We start from the raw sequence: 21130 nt of genomic DNA on the forward strand, positions 1-21130 counted from the left end.
AAGTCTGGAGTTCGGAGAGGTTAGTTAAACCACATGACTCCTCTGTACTGTCAAAACTACATGCATTCGAAGGAGTCCTAGCCTATCACTTTCTTTGATTGGTGTCTTTCGAATGTTTCAAAAGCTTTCCCCTCGTGCTCCTTGATCCCCTCGTAACTTTTGTTTCGTTCATATTCTTTCACTGTCAACTGTTTACAATGCTCACTTTATGTTTTCTCATTCCAGATTTGCCTTGGCTTAAAAGAATGATGGTCGAAATTCCCCATGTACCTATTGGAACTGCTGTGATGGTTACCTGCCTTACCCTCACTTATACTTATGTGTTTGGCTTCTATAATGCTGGGATTGGATTTCAGGAGAGGTATACAGGTATGTATGAAAATACTAACTGGCCAGATACTTGTGATCTGCCTGGTTGTGGCTACAACATCAGAGATTCCTTGTTGTTTCACTGTTCCTTCTCTCGTATTGATCAATTTTCTTCAAATTGTTCATACTGCACTCATTTTGTCGCTCTAGTAATCGAACCAAAGCCCCTATCATACGTATTTCATTTGATCAACGCGTAATTTTGGATAATTTATTTCCATTGCAGTCATGAGGCCTGGTGATCCCCGGCTTGCCAAGTATAGAGAAGATGTAATCAACGCTGAAAAAATTTATGGTAAATAAGTTTTTCAGCTTGTTAGAGTATTTACCTTTTTATTAAAATTCTTAAACTCATCTTCATCATGGTACTAATATGAAGACGTGAATTTTTGTTGTTTGTGGCCCACATGTCTGAAAACAATGTTATTAAATAAATTGCAATAAACTGGTTTAACAGTAAGATGTTTCCTTTTTTTATTGTGTCAGTACATAGACGTAAGTAAATATCTTTAGATAACAATGGGATACCAGCTTCTGAGGGTATTTAACAACTAGATGCTGTCATGATGCTGTTGAATCCTTGGGATGAAATTTGATTTTTGGCTTTGGTAACTTGATAAAACACATTCCATTAGATGATTTTTCTCTACCACACAGGACAACTATGGAAAGAGTATTAACTGAAGCAGATTCCTCCATCTGGCTTATGTAGTGATTAATCCTAAACAAAAAGATAACAATATTTCAGGTACCAAAGAAATGAGCTATCAGTAATGGAAGTTGCAATTGGTTTATATTACTTACTCATTGACAATTTTATCCTCTTGACGTAACAACGAATCACTCTCATTTGCTGAGAGTTGGATGTGACCCACTGTTAAAAAGCTGCTACTCGCAGCAGCTTTGTCAACCACTGACAGATTTGAGTCGCCAATAATGCAATTTACCCCACCAGTCTTTGGATTTTCTTCACTAGATCCCTCATCTAAATCACCTTCACTTGAATTGCATTGATCATAGGTGGTGGTTGTTGGATCAAGAAAATCAATATATTTTTCCAATATATCAGGAGTTGATACAATAGTTGCTGGAATGTTGGATTTAAATTTTAATCAATGCACAGAATGAAGGATGTAATGTAAGTGAAAAAAAGAGTGAAAAGAAAAGAAACAAACCATGCAAGCCTGAACGTGAAGTCAAACTAAATAAACTAGTAGCATAATGACATAAATCCTCTTTTATCTTCTTTTTAACCAGTGAAGAGTGCTTCTTTTTACCATGAGTGATATTAGTTGTTGCACTAGTTTCAAAGCCTGTTCGAACCATTGGCTGTGCTTGGTTTTGAAGGACTGCATCTCCAAACTCAATATCTATCAAATACACAGAAAAATACTCAAAAAAATTTACATACACACTCATGCACATAAGGTGGACATACTGTATATACATGCAACATACGATGATTGAGTTTTAGTTGAACCAACTTGAGAGAAGCCAAAGAATCTTCAACAGGACTGTGACCTGCATGGCCCAATTGAATTTGTTCACCCAAAAATCGTTCTGATAGCAATGACAGTTTTGACTTCCTGTAACGATCTCCTGATATGTTAAAAATGACACTGGTGTCAATGCAATATGGGTGTATAATCTATAGAAACAAGAAAAATTATTGAAATGAGGTTATAAAAATTTTGAAGAAAATTGGTGATTCTAATAAGGTTGCTAACCTTTAAAGCTTTTAAGTCGAACTGCAGGGATTGACCAACTAAAATGGCATCAGGCTCCAAATATTCTCTGATGAAATCTTGTACGTCCTCCAATCTTGTGGTAACATTTTTCATCATTTGAGCTGTTATTCCAGAATATTTTGTCAAGAAATTGGTGATTTCATTGTATGGTAAAACTAATGTATCTAGAACAGTCTACAATAAGGTAGAAGCAAGAGTAGAAGTAAATATCATTAATCATTGGATAAAAATAACAGAAAGTTTCATGGAACAATAACTGTTTGGTACACACCTCATGTTTTTCATTCACAATGCCAACTCTTGTGACTTCACTAGCACCAATAGAAGTCATGCACATTTCACAATCCAAACCGTACATGGGTGAATGGTTGTTGACCTCCTTGTATTGCGATTTTGTAAGCACAAAGGTGCTATACCTAAAACGTGTCAAATAATTTAAATTTAACAAACCCATTTACAAAATATTTACTTTTATAAAAAATGAAAATTTTGGCGGATTGAGCATACTTTTCTCTCATCTCATTGTTTAATAGAAGAGGGTAGCCTTCTTCAATCATTTGCCACGCTGAAAGCAATAAAGCTGTCCTTGGAAATTTGTCTGATGGATGCAATTCAAGTGGTTCCTCTGGAATCGCAGGTTGTGTTTCATTACTATCAGAAGGTGCAGATCCATTCACTGAATTGTCTTTTTCATTTTTTGATTGGTCCCTTTCAGAAACAGTATTCTCTGAAGACTTTAAGTGGTCCACTGAATCCTCTTTGGGTTCACTTGATAGAGACAGTTTAGAGCCACTTTTGTCAGATTGATGAATTTCTGATGAAGAAGGTACCTCTTCTCTCAAGTCAATACTAAGATTAGCAGGGGTTTCAGATTTGTCCTCTACAGGAAAAAATGCCCTTAATATTTTGAAAACACCACTATCAGGTTTCTTTAATGCATTATCAATAGAACCATGAGCTGAAACAATTAGAAATTGATTATTTATAAATGTGGTCAACACAATGAAAGCCCCTAAGAGTACATAAACTACAACTTACTTTTAACCTGTCTTTGATACTCCAAGAAAGGCATCGGTACAGCACAGAATTCTTCGACTAGGTCACCACAATATGCAGTGGGCATAATAACTTCGAGGCAAATTGGATAAGATGAGTTGACAAGAGCAGGGAGCTTTTCTTTCGCCAGAAGATAGTCACTTATTCCTGCTCCCTCAATAAAAAGTATACGCACAGACTTCAGTCGACTAACTCTATCTAACTTACACCACCTATTGAAAAAGAAAAGAAAGTAAAGGTTTACAAAAGATTAATTTATTATTACTCCTAGAAGATGTGTTGAATGGTCTGTTGCTGAACACCCAAAATTGCCAAAATGCGCTCACAAGCAACACCCAGCTGGTGATAAGCCATCAAACTGGTGGCAGTCAAAAACTGGGGAAATAAGGCAAGACACATCCATCAGTAAGTGAAAAAAATTACCTTGGTACCAAAGGTGACGCGTTTTTCAGCATGCTTTTCAAGACAAGACTCTGTAAATCTGATAAAAATATTGGAACTCTATCAGAAGTCGGAATGTCAAGCTTGGCTTCTAATCCAGATTCTTTAAGAATCAAAGATGCTGATCTCTGTAAAACAGAATAATCAATAATGTTGACAAACGATGTATTAGAAAACCTGTCAAAAAAGGGTAAAAATCTTACAGTTTTCCAAGTTTCTCTTAGAACAGCGCGAAGTTGAGCATATTCAGCCTCAGAATATTTTCTTTTACTTTCATCAACCAGTTCAGATCCGGCCTCTTGAATGTCATCCTGTTAACAAAACAATTGATGTGAAAAAGAAATGATACTGGAAGTCATAAGCCATACAAATATTGAACTCACACTGTGAGCAGTGCCATTGCTTAATTTTAACTTTTTGCTGTTTGGTTCATCAGAGGTGTCAGGGGGCGGATTAGAATGTTCTTTAACGTTCGAAGTAGAGGCCTCCTGTGGAGAAAAAATATTACTAAACATGGCAAGAAGAGGGCAGATATTTTCCATGGAAGGCAATACTTGCACACTAACCATGCGATCTCGAGCATTAAGTTGGGCTATTTCTACGAGAGCTGCCATTTTGCGCATTTTGTTCTCTCTTCGTGATTGCTTAGTTTTCTTCTCGTGTTCCATTTCCAAAGCCAAATTGTGTTACCAAATTCAGTTCGAAACCGATTAACTTAAAATTTCAATGTATGGACAACAAACACGACAAGACGGAGGTTATGTTGTTCTCGCCATTCTGCTTTTGACCACTGCGACCAACTGCGACCACTGATCGGCATGGAGGTAGGGAACACACCCAGACACGCCGCCGTGGGTTGTGCGTGCAACCGTTCTGTTTGTGGTCACGTTCTGGAGACGTTGAGATTATTTTGTGGATTTCACCCTCAGTGAAGCGATTTTAAGTCGCGGAGAGGTTCTGAATATACTTGTGTGTTCTCTCGAGTTTCTTATTTTCTACTCTTTACCATGGTAAGTTTGTATGTTTCCAGACCGTTTCCCGAGTTTCGGAAAAACTTCCATTTACCCTCGCACACGTGCGAACAGGTTACCGGCGTACCTGTAACGCAATATTATGGCCTGCTTTAGATATTGCTTTTATTTTTATTGTACACAATCTTCTCAAATTGTTCTCACTTTCTTTAAATTTGGTTATTTTTGCTGATGAATAATTATTTGCCAGTGGCCTAAAGCCTTGGCTTACGTTGTAGTATGTTGAATTTTTCACATTGTCACTTAATTTGCTTGTGCCTTTCTTTAATGATGATTTCTTCTTTTCAGACTGAAGAAGTGAACCCCAAGGCCTACCCTTTGGCTGATGCCACCTTGACTGCTAAGATTCTCAACCTTGTGCAGCAAGCCGTTAACTACAAACAGCTTCGTAAAGGAGCTAATGAAGGTACGGCTCCTGCGTTTCAATGTTTTATTGTAATTGCTTTCAGTTGTCTTATTTACTCTAGTCTTTTATTTCACAGCAACTAAGACCCTCAATAGAGGCCTCTCCGAATTCATCATTATGGCAGCTGACGCAGAGCCTTTGGAAATTCTCCTCCATCTCCCTCTGCTGTGTGAAGACAAGAATGTGCCATATGTATTCGTCCGTTCAAAGCAAGGTAAATCCCAAATCTGAGGGTGCTCCAGTTCATGTCATTGTGTCTTGTGTGTTAAACTTGTGTCTTTTTCAGCTTTGGGCCGTGCTTGTGGAGTGTCCAGGCCAACTGTTGCAGTGTCTGTCACTGTAAATGAAGGATCTCAGCTCAAACCTCAGATCACATCCATTCAGCAGGAAATTGAACGGCTTCTTGTGTGATATTATTGTATACTAAGTGCATTTAGTTTAGATAAGGTGACTGAGGTCATCATTATATACTGTGGCTAAATTCAAAACTTGACTTAACAAATTATGTTCAAAAAGAGATTTTGATTTTTTTTGTTTTTATATGAATTGACATATTTTGTTACCAGGAGGGTTTTCTTTGAACACTTTCATTCCAATCTTGTATCTCTAAATGATTGATTCAATATAACAAATTTAGTCCAGTTTTTCAAGTGTTGTTTTTGCTCTACTGCCTTGCTCGGGATCAACTTGGGCATTCTGGTTGACAGAATTACAGAATACTTCAGTGACAAAGTTGCAAGTTTATTAAATCATTTGACAGAATGAACTCCCAAAATGGAAAATGAAGTTGGCATTGGAGAGGACTGTACATACAGGCTAAGCTTAGCATGATGTAAGTTCTTGAAGCGAAGTACAGGACCAACCAATTTATAATTGTAAATGTATCTTGCACTGTGTGTGCAGAGGCTAAATGCTCCTTAGGTTGAGTGCTAAGCAACTCTCACAATTAATGAACAGTAAATGTGGTGCTTCATCGTCATCTCAATACTGCCGGATCAAGCTAAAACAAAATGAATCAATGAAAGAGGCATAAATGAATATCTTCTTATAAAATGCGTGCCTCAGTTTCATCTCAAATAAAACAATATAAATTTAATAATCTTGGGGACTACACCTTGGGGGTGTGTGGTGTGGTTGTGGCTTGCTGCAGTCGGTGGCTCTTGAGGGCGTCTTTGTTTGAGAAGTACTCGCCACAATCCAGACATGTCCTGTTGTAGCACTTGGAGAAGTGCCGCAGGATGTGCCAGTGAGTGTAACTCCCCGTTATTGTCTTGAACACGGTTGTGCAGAAGTAGCACTTGCGGCCGTTCGGGTAGGACGTGGTGTACTTTTTGGCCATTGCGTCAATCCAGCGCGTTGCGGACGGGCTGGCGCCGCTGGCGGACGGGCAGGTCGACGCCGAGGCAGCAAGGGTGGGCGGACAGCGCTTCCGACCCCCGCTGGAGAACTTGGGCTTGGTGGCGGCGGTGCGGGTGCGGCGTGTCCTCGGGGTCTGGGGCACGGCCGGCACAGGGGGCACGGCCGGCACAGGGGGCAGGGCCGGCACAGGGGGCAGGGCCGGCACAGGGGGCAGGGCCGGCACAGGGGGCACGGCCGGCACAGGGGGCAGGGCCGGCACGGGCGGCTCGGGACTCGGTTCAGCCTTCGGCCTCAGACGAGGACCCAGGGCCGACCTAGGGCCAGGTCCTGGGGGTGTTGGCACAGCGCGCACAGCGGCACCGACACTGGGGACACGAGGGTCATCCGCTGGAGCAAGGACCGCGGTGGGGACGCGGATGTCCTCCTTGGCCGTGGTCGTGGGCGCGGCTGTGGCTAGGGCTTTCCTGGACGGCGCCGTCCTTGAAGACGGCGTTCTCGTCGGCCTGAGCCGTGGCGCGGGTCGCCGTCGCGGCCGCTCCGTCTTGATGACGGTCTTGGTGGCCGTCTTGGTGCAGCTGCAGGCCTTCTTGACGGAAGCAGGCCCGGGGCGCGAGCAGCGAGCGCACCGGCCGGCAGGGGCGGCAGGGGCCAGGGGGGCGTCGGCGGCTTTGAGCGGCTCCGGGTCCAGACTGTCACCAAGTAACAACATCAGGGGCAGCGGCTCAGCGGCCACGGCACATTCCATGAGGAGTGGCGGCTGTTTCTGAAAACACGCTAAGTTGAAACCAAACCGTCAGCGCCATGCACACCAAGTGGGCGGTGCGCGACATACCTGGGTCCGGGAGTCGCTTTGGCCAGAGCGTCCCCGTTGCGGTGGCCCTGGCCCTGGCCCTGGCCCTGGCGGGGGAGGGAGGGCGACGTCCTCGTCTTCATCGTCGGTGGCCGTCAAGTCTATAGCCACTACTTTGACGGTGGGGTCGGGGTCTACGTTCTCCAAGTCTTCCTCGGAATCATCGGCCAGGTTTATCTCGATGACGCGGGTCCGCCGGGCGTTCTCGGGCGAGTCGTGCTTGTCGGCGTGCTGCAGGAGGTCCTCGGCTCGCTGGAACACCTCGCCGCACACCATGCAGAGGTAGGAGCGAAGGTGCCCCATCATGTGGCGCACGTTGGCCGTGTGGTTCTCCGCGACCGCGCCGCACATGCGGCACGCGTGGCTGTACCACTCCATGGCACGGCGAAGCACGCCAAGCAAAGCGAGACACCTGCAACACATCCACATGAACCACGTCAACGCTTTCCAAAGTTTCGTAGTGCTGCGCCCGGAACGGCTGACACTCTGGGCACGAGTCGCGACGCGTAGCGACGCGAGGCGGTGGCGCCGTGTCCGCAAGCAACCCATCGAACACAGCCGCACGGCAGCAGGCAGGAGCCCTCGCTCGAAGAGGCAAGGGGAAGGGGGCGAGGCGAATTAAAGCCCCCGCCCCCTCCACCAATGTTAATCTTTGCGGCCGGGTGCTCCTCCGTGCGGAGTAGGAAGCAAATCAGTTCAGCAACAAAGGGAGAGATTTTCTGTACATTCTCGATTGAAAGAAATTACAGGCAAGAGCGAGACGAGTTCCGATACAGAAAGAGCAAATCTTTACAAGAAACTGCGAGCTCAACCGAGCTGACCTGAATCCCACAAAACCTGCGAAATAGCAAAAGCAAAAGCCGGTGGCGAATCGTGGGTCCAGAATTAGGCTCAGTGCCGGCGACACTTTGAGGTTAGGGTGTCCGCACTACACTTTGAAAATCCTTCTATTCGAGCTCTAAATGGCGATGACACCAACCAAACAACGACCGAGGCGTCGCGCTCACCTTTCTTCAACAGGATGGCCTCAGCAGCACAGCGCTCTGCAGCGATACGGCGATGCAAGACGAAATCACAACACGGGGGTACGGCAGTACGGCGGCGGCGCAGTGTTGTGCTTCCGAGGCGGGAGGCGGGGCGGGGGCTGCTGGGGCGGGCAGGGTGGAGGCGGAGGGGGTGGGGGGTGGGGGTGTAGTGGAAGGGAAGGGGTTGGAGTAGGAGGACTGTAGAGCAACTCGTGTCGACGGACGGTGCGGTGATAGCGGGCTGCTTTGCTTGCTCCTCGCTCCGGCAGGAAGGGATCGGTCCGGTTTCCGTATGACTCATCTGCGTCCCGACTCGACAGACTCGACTCGACTGCCCGCGGCCCGGGCGGACCGGGCGGGCGGGGCGGTCGCGGCGGTCGCGGAACGGGGAATACGCAAACCTCGCACTTCCTCGCACGGCCCGTGCGGCCGCCGGTCTACTTACTATCTCTATCTCTCTCGCACGGAAACGAGACCTGCCGTGAGGGCGGGAGGGAGGGACGGTAGGGGTGAGCCTCTCTTTTCCTGACGCAGTTGCGTTGAAACTGAGCCACCCCCAAGGGAAAGGGCAGGGGGGGGGCAGGGTTCGGAAAGTTACTCAAATTTTTGTAACTAGTACCGTTACAGTTACTTGTCCCAAAAGTTTTACTAGTTACTGTTACCGTTACTTTCGTCCGGAAAAGTAACTAGTATCGTTACTGTTACCGAAAAATTTGTAACTAGTTACTTTTACTGTTACTTTTTGGCAGAGTAGAGAAGTTCAATGCATAAAAAAGCCCCCCCTCCCCCGGTCACTTTTCCAAGCTGATCGGGTTCAACAAACGTCGTCTCTTCATTGCTTCTGCGACCAAGGTCAAGTGCACAGCCTCGCCCATTGCGACCGTACTTTCACGCCATCTTTTCATAATTGACCTGCCGCGCCGATTCCCAAACATGTGAGCCCCCGACCTGCCCGTCTCCTGCCTTTGTCTATTCAGGCCAGGCAGTTGCAGTGGGAGAGAGACAGGATGCCGCGCTCCGTCCTTTATGCCATTCTCGGGACCAATAAACCAGGAAGGTTGACCGGCAAGGACTATGGCGTCCGGAACGAATTGTCGCACCCTCTCTCCCTGACAACACACGTGGGGACAAAACAAAGTCAATCCGAGAAAAATATCTCATCAGCGCCGAGTTTTGCCTCACGTGTGCGCGAGAAGAAAAGGGAAAATGGTGGAGCCGGCGAGCGAAATGTAACTGTAACGAACAACTAGTACTTTACCGGCAAATTTGTAACTAGTACCGATACAGTTACCGAGCCTGAGAAAAGTAACTAGTTACTAGTATCGTTACTCAAAAAAGTAACTAGTACCGGTATTGTAACTAGTTACTACCTGTAACTTTCCGAACCCTGGGGGGGGGCGTTGTTTTGAAACATATGTAGACTAGACCCACCGCGTCACTTACTCTGCGGGGGCGGGGGAGTCGGGTTAGTCGTGCGTCCGACTAAGTCTGACAACAGCTGCGCGGCCGCAACGCCCCAAGGTCACCAGAAATGGAGGAGCACCCGACAAAGTGGGCGCGGTGCGGGCCCTGCCCTTTGCCGCGTCGCGCGCCTTCCGCGCTCTATCTCCGCCCGCCTCGGCGCCCGAGATAGTACCCCGCTGATCTACTCAATCCCGCGCGCCTTTGTTTGGCCGCCGACCCCGACTGCCTTGCCTGCGAGCACCTTTTATCGTCTCCGAAAATACAGTACACATGCGGCGTCGCGCACACAGTACACGTGCTTGAGGTGTTGTTGGGGCGGGGGGACGCCCACTGTCTCACTGCAGCGAGTAGAGGCACGAAGTAGAGGCTTCTAAACCAGGAATCTGCTGCAGACGGGGTGAGGGGTGGCCCCGGCCAGGAAAAGCAGGCCCACGGCCCACCAAAAAGGTAAACAGAAAGTCACACTTAGGCTGGCGGCCATTAAAGGCAGGCTGCCAAAGACTTGCCATACATGTGCCATGCATGTGCCATGGCTGCGCTAGCCGCGCTATCAGTGCTCCTCGGCCCGCGCCGTCCGTGCCGTCCCCGCGCGGCTCACGGGACTCTTTCACACTTGCCCGGCCTCCGACGCCTGCTGCAGACGGAGGACGAGGGCCAGCGAGCCATGGCGGAGGAGGCTCCCAGTCCGTACACAGGCTGCGGCAGCGCGGTCGGGTCTGAGGTCGGGCCGGCCGCTCGGGGCCGCGTCCTGGTGCAGCATGCCGGCGCCATGGCAGGTGAGGTCCTCGGTTCGACCCCCAGGTTTGGGACCGCTCAAGTGTTTTGCTGAGTCCGACCTTTGCGGCACGCAGCCGCCAACGCGGGCACCATCGTGGGGCTCGCGCTGGGCTGGAGCTCGGCGGCGGCGGAGGTCCTGGACGGCGCGCAGGGCATGCCCGTGACCCTGGACGAGTGGTCCTGGGTCGTCTCGCTGTTCTGCGTCGGCGCGTCCGTCGGCGCGGCCTCGGTGGGCAGGCTCGTGCACTCGCTGGGCCGCAAGACGGTCATCCTGGCCGTGGGGCCCGTCACCATCGTCGCGTGGGCGCTGCACCTGTGGGCGTCGTCGGTAAGGGCCGCGCCGGGCCGCGGCAACTGGCACTGCAACTGGCACTGACGCCCACTAATGCCCACTGACGCCCACTGCGCGGTGCTGCAGGTGTGGATGCTGTACGCGGGGCGGCTGCTCGTGGGCGCGGCGTGCGGGGCGGCGTGCGTCGCCACGCCCATCTTCGTGTGCGAGATGTCGGAGCCCCGCATCCGCGGCGCCCTGTCCTCCTACTTCGAGATCCTCCTGTGCGTGGGCATCCTCGTGGTCTACGTCTTCGGCAAGCTAGTAAGCATGGCGTTGGCTGCGACTGCGAGCGCGACTGCGACCGCGACCCCCGGCCCCCGGTTCACTGTCTGGCACTCCGTTGCAGCTGCCGGTGTTGTGGCTGAACGTGGCGTGCCTCGCGGTGTCCGTGCTGCACATCCTGGGCTTCATGTGGTTCCCGGACACGCCGCGCTGGTTCCTGCTCCGCGGCCGCGAGGAGGACGCCAAGAAGGCGCTGCTCTTCTACCGCGGCCCGCACTACGACGTGGACGCCGAGCTGGCCCTGCTCAAGGTCGGCGTCAAGGAGAGCGCGGCCACGCCGGCCGGCTGGAAGGCGTTCGGCACGCGCGCCGCCAAGAAGGCCCTGGCCATCACCATGGTGCTCATGATCCTGCAGCAAATCACGGGTGTCAACGCCATCACCTTCTACGCCAGCCAGCTCTTCAAGGTCAGGGGCTGCCTCCCAACCCCTCACTTTTGAAATTTTGATCAGTGTACTTCGGTTTTCCGTACTTTCTGAATCCGTGCCGCAGGAGACTGGCTCGTTCGACGCGTACACTGCCAGCATCGTCGTGGCGGCCGTGGAGGTGGTGTCCGGGGGCGTGTCCATGTTCTTCGTGGACACCCTCGGCCGGCGGGCGCTGCTGACGTTCTCCTCCGTCTGCATGGCGGCCTGCACCGGTCTGATGGGCGGCTACTTCTACTTCAAGGTGGGAGGGGCTGCCTGGGACGTAGGCCACCCAACGCGCTTCAGCGCACGGTGGGCGGTGGAGCCGCGACGCCGCGACGGCGAGGCGCACACGCATTTCCGTATCGTTGCCTTGACTTCTTTTATCAGCCACCACAACCCCATTCTTTGTCTCGGTCTGCCCGAGATGAGTAACCCGGATGCTTGCATTACCCCCACCAATAAGCTTGAATCTCGGCAGGAGTTTCTGGGGCGAGACGTGTCGAGCGTGTCGTGGCTGCCCATCATCCTGGTCTGCGTCTACATGTTCACCTTCACCACCGGCTGGGGCGCTGTGGTCTGGGTGTTCCTCGGCGAGATCTTCCCGGACAACATCAAGGGGGTGGCGACGGCCGCGTGCGCCGCCACGGGCTGGTGCGCGTCCTTCCTCGTCACCAAGTTCTACCCCGGCGTGGCCGCGGAGCTCGGCAACTACGTGTGCTACTGGGGCTTCTTCGCGCTCGGCGTGCTGTCGTGCGTCTTCGTCGTCCTGGCCCTGCCCGAGACCAAGGGCAAGACCCTGGACGAGGTCCAGGCCGAGCTGTAGTTTGGAGGGTGGGAGAGGGGACGAAGCGGGTTCATGGCATTTTGAACTTTCTTGGTTTAAGTCTTGCATGCTGTACATGTTTTGTAATACCAATTTTATAGTAAAAACGTAAAAACTTTTTTTAAAAAGATAAGTAATGGGTGAAACTGTTCAACAACAATGAACGAAGTTCTCGACGGGCCTGCTCTACATTGGTTCCAAAGCCCTTCTTGGTCGGGGGAAGGGGACGAGGGAGAGGGAAAGAGGGGGGGGGGAGGTCGTAGGATCAAGCCACCCGACGAGGGTTCGAAGGGCACGCCAAATTGACCAAGGCATCCGGAAGGGAACCTTGAAGGGGATGGCTGAGGCTGAGGGCGCAGCCCGGCGCAGCCCGGCGCAGCCGCGCCTTGCCGTCCTCGTCCTCCGCGACCGCGACCACCACCGCGACCCTGAACGGCCAGAAGACGCGCCGCGGAGACAAAGGGAGTGAATGAGCCAAAGGGAGCCGAAGGGAGCCAAGGAGAACCAGACCCCACTCGCTTGTCGCCGGGGAAAGAACAAAGTAACCAAATTTATGGAACCAGCAGCGCACCATCTAGCGGTGTACGAACTACGTCAGCATCTGCACTTGTCACGAAATGAGAGATTTGTTTTTTGACAGCAGCGGCCGCAAAGTGGGCGCCCTACCAGTTCCTGCATTTTGATTTCTTCTATTCTCCATCTCACGGCAAGTGAAAGGGTCTATTACCCGACCACGTGGTACCAGCCAAATTAAAAATTAAAAATTAAAATTGAAACGAGAGAGAGAGAGAGAGAGAGAGAGAGAGAGAGAGAGAGAGAGAGAGAGAGAGAGAGAGAGAGAGAGAGAGAAGAGAGAAAGAGAGAGAGAGAGAGAGAGAGAGAGAAGCGGTTGGCGATGTAAATTCATTGCTTCCCCTCGCGTCCCACACACTCTGCGGTGCCGGGTATGCGGGGAGAAGGGAAGGGACGTGGCGGGCGGCAGCTGCTCTGCTCACTGGGGCCCCGCGTCGCCCCGCGTTGTGTTGGCCCAGAAAAAAGTTGAAAGTGGGGAATGCCTAACGCGAATTTGTTATCCGGGATGGAGTGACAGCTAAGCTGGCAGCCCAATGGCGGAGAGGCTCAGCGGGGCGGAGGTCTGGCCCAGGACAGCGGCCACAGCGGCCTGGGGCTGCCTGGGGCTGCCTGGGGCCCATCGTGGTGTGCCAAGACCCGCTTCAGCTGCTCGTTGTTCGCTGCGTCCTCAGCTGCGTCCGCGCCGCCACACGCACGGCGAACGTGCACCTTTTTTTCCCATTTAAATGCGGAGAAGATAAGAAATAATCCGCACTGCCGTCCGGGCGTGGGCCTTGGTCTGGGTCGCGCGAGGAAAATGACGTGTGTGATCGCGATTACAAAACACGGATGGCATGGAAATTGAACGCAAGCAATACGGGTTCCACGCATTCTGCCCGTTCCCCCTTTCATGGCGGCGAAGCGGAGGCGAGGCAGACTACGTTTACCTGGAAAACAACCATCAACATCCTGACTGCCAATACTCATCTCGCACCGAGAGAGTGGCCGAAAAAAAAAACCCGCGCAGTTGGAAACAGTGTTTCGGTCCGCTTTTCTGTTGGCATGGCCACTGGACACAGCCCGCGGGCATACTGAGGGTTGCCCATTCGATGGACACGCCATTCCAGATAACTACGGTTTTTTTCCGATCCCCAGGTTAAAAGTGAGGATTTTCGACCAAAACATCATGAAGTAACTTTGTGATACAAACTATATTGTTATGCGAAGAAATAGTTCCCCCGTACCAACCACGCCAAGAGTTATGGAAATTTCCAACTGTTCACTTTAATATTTGTTTTCCTGCTGGCGGAGATTTTATTCAACGGTTCCTGAGGGTCTCCGTCTGGCAGGAGCTTGGTTTAGCAATCACTGGGGACCGTTGCGCCGCGCGGGCGAGCCCTTTGACGTTTCTTATTCCGCTTCTTCTCGTCCCGAAGGACCTCGGCACCGTCACAGTCCGGCCGCGAGTCCAATGCGGCGTCCCCGGCGGCCCCGGCGGCCCGCCACCAGAGGCAGTGACTGCCCGTCTCGGCCCGTCCCACGCGGAGCGGCATGAGTGAGTGTCCGCGTGCAAAATGCCAAAATGCCCCCGACGTGATTTTTCATATCGCCCGAACCGCGGCAGCCATGGCAGCCAAAGCGGGCCGGAGTGGGTTTTGGAGGGGCGGAGGAGGGGGAAGTTCCGGGTGCTTCCCTGGGTAGGGGAGGGGACAAGGGCCGATGAGGAGGCGACCCAGCGAGGTCCACGACAAGACCATTGTTATTACCGCAGACACCGAGACGCGCAGGGCCGGCGTGAGGGCGGCGCGGGGGCGGCGCGGGGGCGGCGCTGTGGCCGGGGGACCACACGGCGTTATTGCTCTTTTGGCATTCGTCCCCAGCAGGGATACCAGCAGGGCCCAGCACGGCCGGCGCCGCCCTGGGGACCGCCGGGGACCGCACTGCCGAACATTCGAGACGCCCTCCTGCGCGAACGCGCGTTGAGAAATCCAAACTGAAGAAGGAGAGTGCCGCGCGTTTGGAGGGGAATAAATGTCTAGTCGCGCGGTCGCGCGGTCGTCCGTCGCGCAAGCCGTGGGTGGGCGCCTTGCCCCTTGCCGCGCGACCAACGCCACTCCTCCCTCGGGGATTTCTCACTGTTTGTGTTTTGCCCCGATAAGCATCGCACCCGGGCAGGACAGGCAGAGAGGCCGAGCCAGGCCCTGTGTCCGAGAGAGAACGAACACGTCGTATGGACCCCTCCCCTCCGGCCCTCCCCTCCGGCCCTCCCCTCCGGCCCTCCCCTCCGGCCCTCCCCTCCGGCCCTCCCCTCCGGCCCTCCCCCGTCCCACGTAGCACCGCTAAGCCATGCCACGTTGTCTTTTTTGCCTTGGCTATCCCTAGCCACGAACCGACACCCCGCCCCGCCCCGCCCCGCCCCGCCCGGCCCAGCCACGGCCCGGAAGACGACGGCGCTGGAAATTGAATCGCTACTCCGCGACATCTGTTTTTATTTTCCCTGCGCTTTCCGCTCTCTTTATTTTTCCTCTTTCTGTTTGTTGGGCGTCGCTGCCGCAGCCGCCGCCGCCGCAAGGCCCCTTTGCGTTAGGCCGACCCGGAGCGGGGTTTGTCACGTAATTCATAGGCTGCGGAGCTAGTGGATGTCTAGCAGGTACATAACCACTTGGTCGCGTCGCGGATGCTGATAAAGGGAGAGGGGGCGCGGGGCCTGGGCAAGGGGCCAACTTGACTTGGTCAGAACTTGGAATTAAAACTGGGAGAAGAGGAACACCGTCAGTCCGCCAGATAGTTGATCCGAGTAAAAATGCCCCATTCACAACGCCACATATTCGCCGTGAGGTCTCGTCTCGTTTCGTCTCGTCTGACCAGTGAAACCGGGCCTCCAGCCACAACGGGAAGCAGCTTATACGTTCCGAGTGTGGTGGAGGGACGTCGCCACGACGTAGTTTTCCTTCTCTCTCACTCTTACTCACTCTATCCCTCTGCCTGCCCGCCCTCCGTCGCCATGTGAGGCCGCGACTGGCGCCGCGCATGTTGTCTGAGAAGGATCGCAAACTTCGTGGAGCAGGCCGAGCAGAGCAGCCCGCTACCGAGGGCGGCCGGCCGGAGCGCCCGCGGACAGCCGCATAGGCCGCCCGCACCACAGGCGTGTCGACGGGATGCCTCGCTGCATTACCATTACCACTACGGGCTAGACCACAACTGATCGTAGGCTATTGGGCCTAGCAGCGTTGATGATGGCGGTGATGATGATGATGATGATGATGATGATGCTGCTGATGATGATGATGAGGTGGGGGGGGGAGTATCACTTTTTGCCTATTTACAGGGCGGTTAAGTGCTGCTTTTTGTCTACATTTTAGGCGGCTTTCTAGGGCATTTGGAGGGGGGGGGGAAATTGCCCTTTTGCGCCCCCCCCCCTCTTTTTCTGGATTCGCGCTTGACAAGATGTCACGTTCCTTAGAGCATTGTGTCACATTTGTTTGAACGTGATTAAGCTAATTTATGGCTGATTCACGTCCAAACGAATGTGACGCAATGCTCTAAGGAACGTGACATCTTGCCGCGTTCGTCTCAACGTGACGTCACGTTTCTGGAATGAGGGTGGCCTCATTTGAAGAAGTGGGGCGCAAAGCACGCGAAACAAAAATAAAAATCAACCTCTCAAAACAATTGTATGAAACCTGTTATGATATCTCGATTGGTTTCGATCACGGCTCCAGGAAGCCACTTCCATCTTCTCCTGCGGGAGCGGGGCGTCGTGGCTTGATTGCAGCATGATTGTGTCACGGGAAACTGGGTCGCCCTTCCATTCGACTGAAACAGGTGAGAGAGAGTTCTTTTTGAGTTTTTTTTAAGGCGATGTTCTACAGTTATTAGGCGAGGGGATAAGTTAAATTTTTTCACAAAATGTAAATGCAGTGCTTTTTTTTTAAATAGAAAAGAAAATGAAAAATAAAAATTGAAATTGAGAGACAGAGAGAGAGAAAAAAAGGTGGGGGCTGAAGGAAGAAGATGGGGAGAGAGGCAGCGCCCCAACATGGGCCCCGTGCCGCCGTCTTCAGGCCGGTCTGGTCTAGTCCCTTTATGACCGATGTCGTTCGCCACTGCGGGACCGGCACTGTATGGTGTGTCCACAAGGGCGGGCGCTGTTTGCGTGTGCGCGCATAAGAGCCTGTTTGACGTGCGTGTGCGTGTGCGTGCGTGTCTGTGTACATGCGTGGGTGTGTTTTCCGGTAAAGGATTCATGCACGACCATAAAAGCAAATGACAGTGGCGGCAGAGGGACTGCCGGTCGGCACGACACGGTCCGGGGCGTCGCGGGGGAAATGATTTAGAAGTTGTCGCGAATTATTGATCGGAAAGGCGCGGCCAGTCGGGCACGTTTATTACCGGCTCGCTACATGGCACCGGCCGAGGTGGCCGAGGTGGTCGCGGAGGGTCTGGGAGGCCCTCGCGCCGTCCGCTCCGCCAGCCAGGACATGCCAGGCCCACCGGAAACGCTCGCTCCCCGTGGGGCCCGCGTCGGCTCTTCGGACACGTGACGGAACACTTCAGTACACAAAAAATTCGTTTCGGGAACCGAGGAAATTAACTTGCAATGAGTGAATTTATTTGAAAACATTCAAGTGATTTCGCTGCGGCGTTTGTTTACCTGTGGCCGCTTGTGGCTCGGCAGTGCTGTCCGCGGCTGTTGGGCGGCCGGAGGGACGGCGGCGTCCTCGCGCTGTTCGCCTCGCGATGCGATGCGTTCGTCAGCTGCGAGTTTGGGTTGCCCGCCCCGCCGCTCCGGTGAAGAGGCTGCGTTTTTTGGGTGGCCGCCTCGCCTGATGGGTCTTGTCCGGGCACCACGCACCGCGTCCGCCTCTCTCCTGGAACTCGCGAGCGGGGAGCTACCCGCTCTCCAGTGGCTTTCCAGTGGCTTTCCAGTGGCTTTCCAGTGGCTTTCCAGTGGCTTTCCAGTGGCTTTCCAGTGGCTTTCCAGTGGCTTGCCAGTGGCTTGCCAGTGGCTTGCCAGGGCCAGGGGCTCGGGCCAGCCGGGGTGACTTTGGGCCGGCTGCTCCGAGCCGCCGAGCCACAGGTCGTCATTAGATCCCCCTGAAGCTGAAGGCCCCTTATCGTCTTGAAGGGCCTCGAGCCCAGCGCGCCGGCAGAGAGGGCAATGCTCAAACTTGAGGGGGAACTTTAGGCGAAAGACTACTTCCGAAGCAGGTTCACGGCTACGCCGTACGCCACAGCAGAAGACGTCCATGGCGATAAGACCGCCACACCGGCCCCCAGACTGATGCATGAAAGATGCCGGTCCGGGCCCCTCGTCGGCACACCGTCGGCGTCGGCACACCGTCGGCACACCGTCGGCACACCGTCGGCACACCGTCGGCACACCGTCGGCACGTCCATCATTCTGCCAACTTGCCGGCCGCCCGTTGCCACCTTTTTCGCTTTGAGGGCTCTGAGCGAAGCGAGACGGGCAGTGCCATTCCATTCGGCGCTGGTCCGTGGCTGCGCGGCGTGGCTTGGCCTGGACTGGCCTGGCCTCCGCCCCCTCACCGGAGAAACGCGATTTTCCGCGGAACGTGACCCTCTGGAAGGGCCGCGAAGCTGCGAGGGGCGAGCACGGTGGCCGGCGGGGCGGGCCCGCTGGCCCCAAGGCTGGCCCACCCGGGGGCCATCTCGCCCAGTCCGGCAGTCAGGCAGTCAGGTGCCGTAGCAATTTATTTTGGTCGCACTTATCGGGCGCTTCCAGCAAGCTTCCAGGGCCTTCAGAGCTCCCTGCGAGGACGGTCCCGGGGCCGCCTCATCGAAAATCACTACGCCACTGCCAGGACGGCAGTCCTGACTCGGCACAAAGGGACGAGGGTGTCCCGGAAAAGGACGCGGACGCGCTGGCCATCCTTCCGGGCAGCAGAGAGGGCCGCTCGACAATGGGCCGCACGGTCCAGCCGCCCCGCCGTCCCGCCGCCCCGCGCTGCCGGAGCGCCGGAGCTGCCCGGGGCATAGCAGCGCCAGCAGCGCAGCAGCGCGCCCGGCGAGGCCCCCGGAGGGTGGCAACAATGCCGGGGACGCATGCGCGCGGGGTATCGCCGAGGAGGCGGCAGCGGCGGCGAGACCCCGCGCCTCGCTGCGCCGCTAGGCCCACCGGGCGACGGCTTCGGGGGGCACAGTCGTGCCTCGGCCGCCGCGACGCCCCGACCTCTCCCTCCGAGCGACCAGCACGCTAGCAGGCCAGCAGGCCAGCACCGCGAACCAGCAAACCAGCCGCGTGCCGCAGGCGTGCCGCCGCCAAGCCCCCGCGCTGTGCGCCCGGTCGTGTCGCTGCATCTCAGCAGCCGGCCCGCGTGGCCCGCAGCGTTCGCAGCGTTCGCAGCTCAAGGTAAAGGGACTCATCGTCGGGCACGTCACCGCCAGCCCCCTTTCCCCCCCGCCAAGCCACTGCAAGTCTGATTCCGAACAGTGCCTCACCGCTCTGTAAATCTCATTCGCACCCCTACGGTACGCTACCCGAAGAAAGTCGCCTGACAGTTGGGCAAAGAGTTGCACTCATCCGTGAATAGGCCAAAGCAACACTTTGCCCCTGTGCGAAGAGAGGCACTTCCCCCTCCCCTCAAGCTGATTCTGGATCCGCCCTCGGCCTGCTCCCTGCCTTGCCTGTCTGCCTGCCTGGCCTTGCTTTGGCGGGCACCGCGACGCACGTCTGGAATGCGATTTCTCTGCAATTTCCCGCGCCCGCGTGTCAATTTCCCCGGAATTTCCTCACTCCTCCCACTTTTCAGCGCCGCCGCCTGATTATTTTCCCTTGCCACAACACCGATTTCCCCCTCCTAGAATCTCTCCCAGAAAAGTCTCCGCTATCTCCGCGGCGCCAGCGGTCCCCACAGAGTGGGACTCTCGCGGGAGTCTTTGAGATGAGGTCGGGTCGCCGCTGTCTCCGCGGTGAGGGGAATCGAACCTGCGAATGGCTCGTACAGAACCCAGGAGGATCCCCCAAATCCTCCCTCCAGGAATTTGATCTGAAAACAATCATTTTCCGGAGGGGATCATTAAGCTCCGTGTCGGCGACGCACTACGGTGCGCGGCAGCCGCGGCGGAGCGAAGGGCGTTCGATGGGAGACGAGACGCCCGGCTGGCTTCCGGCCAAATCTCCATTATAATTCCCCGCGGCTAGTTTTCGGCCAGGCGAGCCAGGCCCCGCGCCCCGACCCGCCCCACCCCGCCCCGCACTCTCTGGACCGCCTTTCGTAGATTTCAAGCGATGGAAAGTCAACCGAGTCCTCAGGCTATGCCGGAAACGATTCAGCTGATTTCCTCGTCGCGACGCCGCGCCGCCCGGCCCCACCCCGCCCCGCCCCACCCCGCGCTTCCCCGCACCGCACCGCCTCGTAACCATAGCCGGGGGCCCTGCGCCCCGCGGACTCCTCTTGTAGTACTTGGCACCCTACTTCGAGTTGCACGTGTCGGGTGCCCTTGCCCTTTCGTGGAGGTGGACCCAGTCACGCCACGGCGCCGTCGTGCTCCCCCGCCCGGCGGCAGGGAGGCGGTTTATGGCGGGAGTTATTGTTTGTAATTGCGGAGCTGATCTCAATCTGGATTAAAGAAGTAGTATGTCAGGACGAAAGGGATTCCACCGGCGGGTGGGGTGGGTCTCCCGGCCGGGCTGCGGCGACAACTCGCTTTGCCTTGGCCTAGCGCGGTGTAGCAGTGTGGCGCCCAGTGCCGCCGACAGGGCGGGACTGCCCTCCCCGGCCTTCTCCGCCCACAAGCTCCGAGTCGGAAACTTAAAGAAAATTAAGCGTGTCCCTCGGCTGTTTTGCAGATCGCGCTCCCTCCCTCTCGTTGTTGCTCGTTCCGAAGGCAGGGCTCGGCTCGCGGCCCGCCGCCCTCCGCGCCCTCGGCGCCCTGTGGTGACCCTACGTCCCGGCGGACTCCCCTTTCGGTTCATTTGTGTCTTCTCACGTAGAAGGGGTTTGGGGCAGGAAGGGATGCCAGTAGTCCTTCCAAAGGACACCCTGCCAGAAGAGCCCCCTCCGCCGCCGCGGCGCGCCGTCCAAGTCGGTCCTAGTGCTTCCGCGCCGCCCCGCGCCGCTTCCAGGAACGAGAATGGCAACGAAGACTACGCGGCGCGGCCCGCTGTACGACCCCAAGAAGTCCTTTAAGTTGAGTCGCTCCAGCGGTAACTTCTTATTGAGGTGGTCGGGTTTGAGCAG

At 54.5% G+C, this 21130-nt stretch overlaps 4 protein-coding genes across 4 annotated transcripts; 2 read left to right on the forward strand and 2 right to left on the reverse strand.

The window, feature by feature from the left end:
- Positions 1 to 815: 815 nt before the first annotated feature.
- LOC117650257 (small RNA degrading nuclease 5) lies at positions 816 to 4424 on the reverse strand. Its single transcript, XM_034393524.1, has 12 exons — positions 4181 to 4424; positions 3998 to 4102; positions 3818 to 3925; positions 3597 to 3742; positions 3156 to 3385; positions 2625 to 3075; positions 2389 to 2533; positions 2097 to 2291; positions 1828 to 2017; positions 1545 to 1739; positions 1174 to 1456; positions 816 to 1090 (listed from the first exon to the last, which is right to left on the reverse strand). The coding sequence occupies exons 1-12, from the start codon at positions 4280 to 4282 to the stop codon at positions 931 to 933; spliced, it is 2310 nt and encodes a 769-aa protein (XP_034249415.1). The 5' UTR covers positions 4283 to 4424; the 3' UTR covers positions 816 to 930.
- A 44-nt stretch (positions 4425 to 4468) lies between these two features.
- On the forward strand, positions 4469 to 5695 carry LOC117650260 (NHP2-like protein 1 homolog). The gene is made up of 4 exons (XM_034393529.1): positions 4469 to 4624; positions 4934 to 5051; positions 5128 to 5265; positions 5338 to 5695. The coding sequence occupies exons 1-4, from the start codon at positions 4622 to 4624 to the stop codon at positions 5460 to 5462; spliced, it is 384 nt and encodes a 127-aa protein (XP_034249420.1). The 5' UTR covers positions 4469 to 4621; the 3' UTR covers positions 5463 to 5695.
- A 76-nt stretch (positions 5696 to 5771) lies between these two features.
- On the reverse strand, positions 5772 to 8419 carry LOC117650258 (vegetative cell wall protein gp1-like). Its single transcript, XM_034393525.1, has 3 exons — positions 8268 to 8419; positions 7243 to 7672; positions 5772 to 7173 (listed from the first exon to the last, which is right to left on the reverse strand). Exons 2-3 carry the CDS (start codon positions 7636 to 7638, stop codon positions 6160 to 6162), a joined length of 1410 nt encoding a protein of 469 aa, XP_034249416.1. The 5' UTR covers positions 7639 to 7672; positions 8268 to 8419; the 3' UTR covers positions 5772 to 6159.
- A 1633-nt stretch (positions 8420 to 10052) lies between these two features.
- On the forward strand, positions 10053 to 12507 carry LOC117650947 (facilitated trehalose transporter Tret1-like). Its single transcript, XM_034394604.1, has 6 exons — positions 10053 to 10525; positions 10601 to 10854; positions 10945 to 11121; positions 11207 to 11548; positions 11634 to 11810; positions 12030 to 12507. The coding sequence occupies exons 1-6, from the start codon at positions 10261 to 10263 to the stop codon at positions 12372 to 12374; spliced, it is 1560 nt and encodes a 519-aa protein (XP_034250495.1). The 5' UTR covers positions 10053 to 10260; the 3' UTR covers positions 12375 to 12507.
- The last annotated feature ends 8623 nt before the right edge of the window (positions 12508 to 21130 follow it).

The sequence above is a fragment of the Thrips palmi genome, unplaced genomic scaffold (genome assembly GCF_012932325.1).
Source record: "Thrips palmi isolate BJ-2018 unplaced genomic scaffold, TpBJ-2018v1 HiC_scaffold_5, whole genome shotgun sequence".
Classification (NCBI taxonomy): Eukaryota; Metazoa; Arthropoda; class Insecta; order Thysanoptera; family Thripidae; genus Thrips; species Thrips palmi.

What these genes read in the sequence shown, in the direction of transcription:
- LOC117650257 (XM_034393524.1), bottom strand. Translation starts at nt 4,282, where the DNA reads ATGGAACACGAGAAGAAAACTAAGCAATCACGAAGAGAGAACAAAATG. An exon ending in TAAGAGAAACTTGGAAAACT is followed by an intron (nt 3,743 to 3,817) that starts GTAAGATTTTTA and finishes TCTGTTTTACAG; the next exon opens with AGATCAGCATCTTTGATTCT. An exon ending in GCGTCACCTTTGGTACCAAG is followed by an intron (nt 3,386 to 3,596) that starts GTAATTTTTTTC and finishes CTTTTTCAATAG; the next exon opens with GTGGTGTAAGTTAGATAGAG.
- LOC117650260 (XM_034393529.1), top strand. An exon ending in TCGTAAAGGAGCTAATGAAG is followed by an intron (nt 5,052 to 5,127) that starts GTACGGCTCCTG and finishes TTTATTTCACAG; the next exon opens with CAACTAAGACCCTCAATAGA. An exon ending in ATTCGTCCGTTCAAAGCAAG is followed by an intron (nt 5,266 to 5,337) that starts GTAAATCCCAAA and finishes TGTCTTTTTCAG; the next exon opens with CTTTGGGCCGTGCTTGTGGA.
- LOC117650258 (XM_034393525.1), bottom strand. Translation starts at nt 7,638, where the DNA reads ATGGAGTGGTACAGCCACGCGTGCCGCATGTGCGGCGCGGTCGCGGAG. An exon ending in AAAGCGACTCCCGGACCCAG is followed by an intron (nt 7,174 to 7,242) that starts GTATGTCGCGCA and finishes GCGTGTTTTCAG; the next exon opens with AAACAGCCGCCACTCCTCAT.
- LOC117650947 (XM_034394604.1), top strand. Translation starts at nt 10,261, where the DNA reads ATGTGCCATGCATGTGCCATGGCTGCGCTAGCCGCGCTATCAGTGCTC. An exon ending in GCATGCCGGCGCCATGGCAG is followed by an intron (nt 10,526 to 10,600) that starts GTGAGGTCCTCG and finishes TGCGGCACGCAG; the next exon opens with CCGCCAACGCGGGCACCATC. An exon ending in GCGGCTACTTCTACTTCAAG is followed by an intron (nt 11,811 to 12,029) that starts GTGGGAGGGGCT and finishes GAATCTCGGCAG; the next exon opens with GAGTTTCTGGGGCGAGACGT.